Source organism: Simochromis diagramma, unplaced genomic scaffold (assembly GCF_900408965.1).
Source record: "Simochromis diagramma unplaced genomic scaffold, fSimDia1.1 OVJJ01000304.1, whole genome shotgun sequence".
Classification (NCBI taxonomy): Eukaryota; Metazoa; Chordata; class Actinopteri; order Cichliformes; family Cichlidae; genus Simochromis; species Simochromis diagramma.
The window spans coordinates 14,923,470-14,934,110 of record NW_024387030.1 but is presented as its reverse complement, the minus strand read 5'-3'; the positions used below and the strand labels follow the sequence as shown (position 1 = coordinate 14,934,110).

General features: G+C 40.5%; 1 protein-coding gene across 3 annotated transcripts in view; it reads right to left on the bottom strand.

Moving 5' to 3' along the window:
• Positions 1-11: 11 nt before the first annotated feature.
• The window catches only part of LOC120740466 (latent-transforming growth factor beta-binding protein 2-like), an 88,865-nt gene continuing 78,235 nt past the window's right edge, over positions 12-10,641 (bottom strand). For 2 of the 3 annotated variants that reach the window (XM_040042864.1, XM_040042862.1), the window contains 9 exons: positions 9,871-10,005; positions 8,605-8,802; positions 8,410-8,505; positions 7,678-7,806; positions 7,387-7,527; positions 7,049-7,222; positions 6,621-6,890; positions 4,790-4,939; positions 12-3,324 (listed from right to left, as the gene is read on the bottom strand). In XM_040042864.1, coding sequence (XP_039898798.1) covers positions 3,149-3,324; positions 4,790-4,939; positions 6,621-6,890; positions 7,049-7,222; positions 7,387-7,527; positions 7,678-7,806; positions 8,410-8,505; positions 8,605-8,802; positions 9,871-10,005 — 1,469 coding nt within the window. In that variant the 3' untranslated portion in view covers positions 12-3,148. The remainder of the gene's footprint in view (positions 3,325-4,789; positions 4,940-6,620; positions 6,891-7,048; positions 7,223-7,386; positions 7,528-7,677; positions 7,807-8,409; positions 8,506-8,604; positions 8,803-9,870; positions 10,006-10,641) is intronic. The other variant, XM_040042863.1, reaches the window with a different exon arrangement.

Genomic DNA, 10,641 nt, shown 5'->3' with positions numbered 1-10,641 from the left:
TTTTAAAAATATAAAATAAGTTATTAGTTTTTATTTATTGATTTAAATTGTTCCAACAATTACCACCAAACATATCATGATTACAAAATAATATGCCCATGATTGGTGTAGATACTTTAACCACACTGTTTGGGAACCTCACAGCTTTGTGTAGCAATAAGCCCTAATGACTTTAATGATCATCATTTGTATATTGCATACTAAAACAAACTTACTGTTCTTGTTTTATCCCAGTAAACTCCCCAAATTACTCTGCGCGTATACACATGATGAATGTAATGTGTGTTGGGTGCTATTTGTCAAAGTAAATTATCAAACGTGTAGATCTTTTTTTTTATGTTTTATTTTGATGACTGATAGTGATTACAGTCAAGAGGTAAACAAAATGAATGAGCATGATGTTTCCACTGACCACAGGTTTACATTTATCTCAGGTTATTTGTGGTTTTGAAAGATTTTAAATATTCTTTTAGTTCTTTTAAATCTTAAAGTTATGGTTCAGGTGATGATTTAACCAGAAGAGAATAGTGGATGTAGAAAACAACACAAAATATTTATACAACTGTAGGTTTATAGGCTGGGGAAGCAGGTTAATGGCAAAATTTAGTCATCCTCCAGACTCTGAATTAGACTTTAATGTTTCTGTGTTGCTGCAATTTCATCCTGAAAATACAAGACTACAAGGCACGTGTGGTTACTCAGAAACCAGAAAGCTGATACTGTCTATGATACATTCATGACATAAGGATCCACCAGAGACTAAAGCTCACAACGACTAATATTTAGCTGTAAAGTTGTGATGTGCAGAAGCGGGTGCTCGCCTTCCAAAAGCATCGTCTTTGCAATGGAGGAGTCAGAATGTCTGTAATTAGAACAGTGCTGCCACTTCCAAAAAATATAATTCATTGTCTGCTCCACAGGGCAGGGTATTCACACAGTTCCTCTGGTACAGTGTCAGCCACTCTCCTCATACATAAAAAGAAATGCTTTAAAAAACATTTTTACAGACATATAAATCTACAAAAAGCTATAATGACAGATATTTCTTACATTTTATGTTTTATGTTGAACAAAATATTTGTTGTGCTATAATGCAATGAGAGAATATATAACAAAAATAATACATAGTACTAGATCTGTACAAAATATACCAAACCTCTCCAACAAATGAAGCCTTTGTCTTTACATGTGTTCAGAGATGCAGACATGGGAAGTGTCTGGATGTGAGATTCGAAACCAAATATGTTATGTGTGGAAAAAGAAATCCTTTTGCCTGTTTGATGTGGTTGCATGAAACAAATTTGCCCTCGCACACTTTCAAAGCCAACAAAGAGAATCAACGCTGTGATCGTCTACTGTAAAACAAGCTTAATACTGTTAATAAGAAAGGTACTGTTTTCCTACATTGCTGCTGATATCGCATGAAAATGGAGTCAAACATAAGAAGACAGGTTCTATACGCTCACTGTCCATTTCATTAGGTACAACTGTTTATCTGCTCCTTAATGGAACTTGCTAATCAGCCAATTACATGGCAGCGACTCTACAATTTAGTAAATAGACCTGGTCATGACGAGTTGATGAAGATCAAAGTACGCATCAGATGCTGCTGAGATTTTTCCCACATGACCATCTGTAGGTTTTAGAAGAAGGGTCTATGTACATGTTAAACTTTGAATCAGATTGGCTACGGCAGCAAACGACCAGACTGGGCGCTAGTCCTGTCAGGGTCACCAAAATTGGACAAACAAAGATTGGAAAAACGCTGCCTGGTCTGATGAGTCGCCGTTTCTGCTATGACATTTAGATGGCTGGGTCAGAATTTGGAATAATCAACATGACAGCATGGATCGTTGGTTCTGGTGGTGGTGGTGTAATGGTGTGAGGGATATTTTCTTGGCACATTTCTACTCCTGAGAACTGAGAGAAAAAAAAATCTTTTAGTTGAACTTTTTTTGTGATTTGTTTGTCCACTACAGAGGACATAAATGAACAAGCTGGGTCTCAGGAGCATAAGCAGAGATCCCACCTGGGCTCATTAGCACCAAATAAGTCTACCAAAGTATTGTTGCTGATCATGTCCATCCCTTTATGACCACTGTGTATCTTCAGATGGCTGCATCCAGCAGGAAAATACTCTGTGTCACAAAGTTCTAATCATCTCAAACTGGTTTCTTCAACATGAAAATGAGATCACTGCACTTAAACTGACCAAAATCTCTGCTGAATGTTTCCAGGACCTTGTTAAATCTATACCACAAATAATTAAGGCAGTTCTGAAGGCAAAAGGGGGCCCAAACCAGTACTAGCAAGGTACACCTAATGATCTGGTCAGTGAGAGTACATCACAATGCTTTCCATGTGTCACACAGATCATCTTATACATCTACAGTCTCTCCATGCCCACATAAAGGGTGAAGCTGGTATTATGGAAGCTTCGCTGCTTTGACCTCCCAGTTCTCAGTCCAGAGCTTCTTCAACGGCAGCTTGTAGGTCATCTTAAAGAAAGACAGCTGTGGGAAAAGTTCCGTGTTGAATTTCTGTTTAGTCCAATGTAACTGAGACTGAGAAATTGATGAGAGGTTTGACAGTGATGAGCATCCCGATATACAGTATGGCTGATTTCTGATGACATTCCTTCTTTTACAAAATACATTTATTATTTCCCCACACTGTCTCTGACATCAATTACCGAGACAAGTAAAACGAGACGAATCAAGTACGCCATCTGAAATATTTTGCTTTCTTAGTTAGCAGAGGCCCGTCATGTAAATGAAATAAATAACACACAAAAAGAGAAGGTGATAGAGAAAATAAAGTGGAAATATATATATCTGCATATCAAATTGCCTGGGCTTACTGAATAAAAAAAGTCCACAAAATCCCTTTAAGGCAAATGGATATTTGGAGAATGCTAAATCCCATGTAATACATTCACTGCACAATTCCTGGTCCTCTTGAATGTGTGTGAGGGGGATATAATGCATCCTGTGCTGAATGCAAGTGTGTGTTTTCTATATGTACATGTGTCAGTATGTGTGCGTGTGGTATGTAGGGAAACGAGACTGGACGTTTCAGCATTACTGTTGGAGGTTTAGAGTCAAGCCCTGGGGGGAAAGTGGGCAGAGAAGCCGGCACTCCAACATACTCAGTTTCCTGCCTCCCTAAGCCTAGACTCTGGGATCGCCGGGATGCATTTGTGTGGCTTGGCGGAGGCCACGAAGCCCGGCAAGCAGGTGCATTTGTACGATCCCTCTGTGTTTGTGCACTCCCCGTTCTGACACAAAGGCACTTTGTCGCTGATGTCCTCACACTCGTTTATGTCTGAGGAGAAAGGACACAGCATGAGTTAGTCAGCAGGGAGAATCCAAGAAGGAAAAGCTGCCTATGACACACCTGCTGCTGAGGGGTCACCTCAAAATTATAATTCTTCCCTTTCCTTTCCCGTCCTTTCCATGTTAAACTCCAACAAATTTGAGTTCTGTTCTAACTTTTCATCGTGATAAATGATCACATCAGAAACTATGATTTAAACACATGAAAATACTTTTGATAATTACTTGTTTTTCAAGAAAATAAATCAAACAGCTAATAGTTCTCAAATGTGAGGATTAGGTGCTTGCCTTTCTCTTGAAGTATTGTTCGACTCACATCATACAGTACACAAATCAGTGAATGCATCAGGGGTAATTTGGGGTTCAGCTTCCTGCCAAGGTCACTCGATATGTGGACTGGAGGAGGTGGGGATCAAACCACCAACCTTCTGATAAGTGGACAGCTCATCCTATCTCCTCAGCCGTAGCTGCTCAACAAGTGACAACACAAGTGTTTTAATTACTTTCACAAAGGTTTGCTGTTGGAGTTACTTTCCCTCAACACGATAAACGTGTTGCATAGAATCTCATATATCTTTAATCAAACATGCCGTCATGTTGCGTGTCAGCTGGACAGGATCTGCACGCGATTTCCCAGCCATCTTGAGAGCCGGACTTCTAAGAATGATGGTAAAATTAACAATCCACTGGATTGTGTTTCCTTTTGGCCTTCAACAGGTTGTTCTTTCTCTTTTCCAGCATGGGAGGTCTGATTGTCATTTCATAGCAGTCAATCTCAAATGACCCTCTTTGTGTTTATGTCATGTTCTGCTGGGGAAACGCTAGCGGTGAGATTTATAAAAGGAGGCAGGGCATGAGTTGCATAGCTCCCACATGTTTCCACGGTTTTCAATGACTTTTCTTGGGAAAACTGGCTAACCTTGAAGTCGATAAGCCTGTAGCGGACACAATCTTGCAATCATAGAATTTCATTACGAAAAGACAGACTCTGTTTTCTTACAAAACAAACAAAGTACATTTAAAAAAATATCTCATGTAACACACAAGTGGCTAAGATTCAAGGCCTCCTTGCTCTTGGCAGTGTACAACCAGGGAATGTCAAACCAAAGGGTAACACACGATGGTTTTGTGGAGTACACGGCTTTCATTAGTTTCCCATAAAACATAAGTTAATGCAAGGTTGTTAAATTTAAAGCTTCTCCTTCAGGGCAAAGATTTACTGCATGAAGAGTTAACCTACTGGCTCCAGAAGTTTGAAACATGAAAGCAGAGTTCACTGTGGTTTGTTTTCAAGATTCAGCACCATATTTTTAAATGAGATATGATGTTATATGAAGTGACTGATTCTCCTATTGATCCAAGGAAGCCCCTGAACATTCTTTATTAGGAAAACATGATCTAAATGTGGGCAGCCTACTGAGAAGGCCCCTAAAGATGCTGCAGGAAAAACCCACCTATACAGGCCATCTTGTCTAGATCAAGTTCATAACCGTCCAAGCAGTCGCAGGTGTAGCCCTCTCGCACTCGAACGCAGCGACCGTTTTCACACCCGTTCAGGATTCCACATTCCTCCGCCCGGAGACCTTCAAAACCTTCATAGCGTTCTGATTGGACAAATATACAGACAGACATGATATTGTTGCAACATTTATTTAAAGAAAATATTTTCAAACTCTCATCATGCTAGATGTCAGTTGACCTGTTAGGACATCCAGTCCACTAATGGGTCATTTGATATCCTCGTTCACAAAACTAATATAAAATATTCTGGCTTATACGTTGCTGTACAAAAGTTTTGAGCCACCCGTCATTTCTTTACATCCTAGTTCTAAGGAGCCAGACTTGTATCTTGTACTTGAGCTACAGTTTTCCAGGCTTTTAAGGGTCTTTCAAAGATTTTCTTTGGACATTGGCTGCTTTTTCACTCATTTTCACCCCAGTCCTTGACCATTTTCTCAGCAATGTTTAAGCCATTTAACACTGATCCATCGATCATTCAAAATTAAAAAAGCACCAAACTTGAGGGATGAACTAGTGTTGTGTCTACACTTAAGAGACAACTTAGCAAAGAACCAATTTTAGGTCATTTCTTCAGCCATTTTGCTACTATTAACCCTTTCAACAACACATAATTTGCTCTAATTTCTGTTATTGAATCTGCATAAAATTTTAAATATAATGATGTTTGACAGCATAAAATTGTATTGTAATTGCACCAACAAGGTGACTTACAAAGAGCTATTAGATGAAAAACTGACATGTATTGGAATGGTGTCTTTAAAACAAAAAAATGATCTACAGCAGATGAAGAGTGTTTTTTTAAGCTACGTCTTTAAGAAACTGGACAAATTTCTCAATGAAGCCTTATCAGGAAAGGCCTCATTCAAAGGGTGGCTATCAAAAGGCCATTCTTAAGGAAGGGAAAGAAGGAGAAATGTCTGAAGTATCCAAAATGACACAGTGATTGGGCTGATAATCAGAGATAACAGGTCTTATGGAGTAAAGAATCCAAATGAGAAATTTTTGGTTCAACTTGTCAAAATGTACAAAGGAGATGACAGTAGAGAGGTACAGCAGTGAGTGTCTACAGGCATCTGTGATCATCTTGGGATCTTGTCACAACTGTTAGAATTATGAACAACAGATCAGATTTGATCCACCATGCAATACTATCTGGTTTGATTGGAAACAGCTTCATTCTTAAGCATGACAATAATCCTAAACACACTGCCAACACAGTAAAAACATACCTGGATAGAAAAACACAGAATGGGATACTGTCAGTCATTGATCTCCCCAGAGCCAAGAGCTCAACATTATTGAAGCGGTGTGGGATCATCTTGTCATGATGCTTAACAAGTATGAGCCAACATCCAAAGAAGAGCTTTGAATGTCCTTCAAAAAGCCTGGAGAACTATTCCTGAAGACTACTTAAGCAATTACAAGAAAGCTTGCCTAAGAGAGTTCAGGCTGTGTTCAAGAATAGAGGTGCTCATACTAAATACTGACTTTCAGGCTTGTTAGAAGTGTACAAGCTGCTAAGTTTCTCCCTAATATGCTATATATCCATGTATGTTTGCACAATTTAATAAACTGATGCACTGATTTCCTAGCAAAACATAAAGAAAGCAGGGTGCGGCTCAAGACTTTTGCACAGTACTGTAGCTGCTGTATATATTAAAGCTACTTTGAATCCCAGGTAGGTATATTTGCCTATACCTGATAAGCTTATGAAATATTATGTTAAACTACTAAAACAGAACAAAACTGCATGCATATAGTCACCAGCATATGGATCCACTCGCTGCGGCTGGTACTCTCTCGGCTGCACACTGGGCACGCGGACGGGGACGTGGAGGGGTGGCTGTTGAACGCCGTAGTAGTTCTCACCTTCAGAAATATCATAGGGTCCACCAGCACCGCCGTAATGATCCCAGTATGGAGGGCCAAAATGTTCTGCAGGGTCATCTATCCCCTCAACACCGTACTCATATCCTATTCGCTCTCGCAGACTATCTGAACTTCCTCTTACGTTGCACATTACTGCATAGTCAGCTGTACACAACAGCAAACAAGGGATAGAAATGATCATTTACTTTTGAAATCAAATGGAAAATTACAAAATCATTACTGTATGAATATGCTATGAACATGGTACATAGATTCATTATGAAGCTAAAAAATCACTATCTTATCTGATTCCTGCTTCTCACCAGAGTCTTTCCTGGGACAGAGGGCACAGTGTTCACTCCAGGCAACACCGTGCAGGCAGCAACACTCAGTGTATGTAGTTCTGCGATCTGATAGCGGTTTGGCACACATGTTGTCGCCCTCGAGTTGCTGCCAGCAAATATCCACGTGCACGTCATCTTCTGAGTCCACAACTTCTGGGATGTACAATGAGAAGGGTTTAACAGAAAAAATAAGAGAATCAGAAAAATATCACTTTAAGAGTCAGCTAACCAAGTTATACTTTTTCTTTGAATATCCAAGAAGAATAAATTGTCCAAAAAAAAAAAAAATTGAATCGGTTTGTGTGTGTGTGTCACACCCTCTGTGGTGTTGAGATCAATGCAGCGTCGCCGTGTGCTGTCGAGAACCAACGGAGGACTGCAGAAACAGTTGAATGACCCGGCCGTGTTCACACACACCCCGTTCTCGCAGACATTTCCAAATGCACACTCATCATAATCTTAAAAAAATTAGTGCAAAGAGACTCAGACGTCACCAAAATCATTGCTTTTTAGCACATTAGCATGGTAATACAAAGCAGACCACGAATGCGACCATACATTTATACATACACCATACATAATAGGTAATAAAAAAAAGACTTTCTTACCCACACACTCAAGCCGGATGTTATCGTAGAAGAAGCCGGAGCGACAGTAGCAAGTATACGTAGAAAAGAGATTTGAACACTGCCCATTCTTACAGATGTCGGGCCCAAAAATCTCACATTCATTTGCATCTAAGGGGCAAAGACAGAGAGAGCTGCGTCATGTGCGTCACGTTGTGATGTGTGAGCTGAAAAAGTTTCAAATCCTGACCCTGTGCTAGAACTGTCATTCGCTTCTTTTTTAAAGCTGCAATTACAGTAAACACTCAGGTATAGAGGCACGTTTACCATGAGGCCGGTCCATCTGGCTTTAAAAGTTGCTGCAGGTGAAAATAAAACATTTCACCTTTTTGTGCCATTAAAAATGCTGTTGACAGCCAGTCCTAACCCCTGATGCACTTATTGTATACATTTGAAAATCCTGACTTCCTTCTCAAGTTATTGCACAAGATTTTCAGAAAACCTGACCCTGTGACCCTGACTCTGAGGTCAAGGTTACTAATATTAACTAACTAAGGTGACATCTTTTTTAGAGATTTTCAGAATACTTGACTCAAGGCCTCCATTATTTAACCTGGTGTCTTTCTCGAGTTATCACATTTGCAAACTTGGGAGTCCATGCTGCATGCCCAACCCCAGTGTGAGAACAAAACCCCATCATGCTTTAACGGCTGAGGGGTTAAAACAGGGAAAATCTACAAAACGAGGTAGCATTTACAAGCGAAGAGTGTGTACCTATGTAAGCCCGTTGCTCATCTCCAAAACTTTGTACAGAGGAAACAGGCAAGGGTAGTAATCCACTGCCGTAAGGGCACAGCTGTTTGTAATCATCTGAAAAACAAAGACAAGCAGATTAACAAAACACAGAAAAACGCTGTTCTAATATTACAATATGTTCACTTTATTCCGATAATAAAGCTCTTGTTGTACCACTTCCTTGGACGGGACAGGCGTGGATTTCGCAGTTGTCGCCCCAGCCTGCTCCAGCCGTGCAGCAGCACTCCTGCTTGGTGGTGTTGTGAGACAAGACGTTGTCGCAGAAGTTTGCGTCATTCAGATTATAATAGCACTCCCTCCTCTCCTCTGCCGAAGTGGGGAATGCAGGAATGGGTTTGGTGTCCCTCTCAGCTGTAGGTGAACAAAGAATAAAGCAGGTGAGGCGATGTCAGAGATCACGGTCGTGAAAGCATCTGTGGATTTAGTCACGGTCTGGTGTTTGAGGAAGGAAAAATGCTCTCTGATACAGCTTTTTGAAGTCATACCTCACTACACAGACGAGCTCTCCAGGAAGCTACAGTTACAATAAATCCTAACCTTGAGGTGCACATCATCACACCGTAACAGCGTCAAAGGGCCTCCGCTCTTTCATCCGTCCACATCCCTTCAGCAGGTAGTGCATTACCCTCGCCTGCCACTGCTGAGCCTGCTCATTTGTCCAAAGGCATGGGCTCAGGCATTTCACCGTTAAGCTGCTGGCTTAGCCAAATGGAAACACTGGCATGTGAGTCAACACACCATTCAGTCTCACATGATTGATTAACACACGTCGAAAGCAAACAGTGGAATGTGGCAGAAAGGTACACAAAGGCATAACTGGGGTTTAGAGCCCAGGCAGAAGAAAAAACATCCCCGCTGAGGGCACGTAGCTTAATAATGTAAATACCCCCAATTTGTGTACACATGTGCCTATCAAACTGGGAATGTGATGATATTTCCATGACTCAAAAGGCTTTAGTCATCCTGAAATTACACTGCATTGCATATCTTTAACCTCTGCACTTTCTGATTATTTTAGCACAAGAGCACAGAGCAATGTGTCTTTAGCTCTAATTGCTAATAGCTACACCTTATCCCTGTTTGTCTTGGTGGGGAAATGGGTTTACGGTAACTAAGGCCCCAGGGCATTTGCTTGGCTCCGATCGAGAAGTTACTTCATCGTTTGTCTGGCGGATTAGGCTAATACAAATTTTTGCGGGAAACCCACCCAACCATAACCCCAGCCTGTAAAGAAAAAAAAAAGGAAACACGCAGGTCAAAAGATACTCTAAGAGACGTGGAGTAAGCCATGTCCACCTAGTCGCCCTTGTTTGGATAATGAGAGACGGCTCATTAAATCAGGGAAAACTTCGTCTCCCAATGACGGGATTGAGAATTTAGTCCTGTGAGTCACTGTGAGTTCTAGTCCTGCTCTATTACCCATGGAACGGCACTGGCTGGTGCGGGGATCAAATTCCTCATTGTCGTTGGGGCAGATGCACAGGAAGCTGCCATCGAAGTTCTCACACAGGGCCTCCCCACACAGCGCCAAGCTCATCTCGCACTCATTCACGTCTGAGAAAAGCAGGAGAGGAAGCTTTAGGTCAGTAAAGGATCGGGAACATGCACACGGTTGTCAGAAGAGTACTTGATATTCAAATGAAAGAAAAGTCCTTCATGCATTTCTTTATAAAACTATCTTACATATACTATCTATCTATCTATCTATCTATCTATCGCTGTTAAGAAAGATTTGACTTTTTACAAATAGATGATAAATGTCAATTTTTATTGTTTAATAACCAGTCAAATAAATTCTCAGCTGGAGGATGTAGTTTTTACCATGAGTGTTAACAGTGTATGCGTTAGAAAGTCTTTCATTTGCAGATTTGTACACAAAAGATGTACTTTTAAGATTTAGACTATGAGAGTGCATACGTGGAAGTGGTTCAGAATGACTATTAACAGTTAGTTTCATAATCTTTTGGACAAAGATACAATTTTTGTAGTTTTGTCTCAGTATACCGCTGCAGTGTTTAAAGCAAACAGTTAAGATGTGACTGAAGTTCCAACTTTAACTGAAGAAGTTTAACAAAACTGCTGCATCGATTGTTTAGGAATTACACCCATTTTTATGCACAGTCCCTCATTTTCAGAGGCTCAAAAGTAATTGGACAATTGACAAGCAGGTTCATGTCCAGGAGAGGCCTG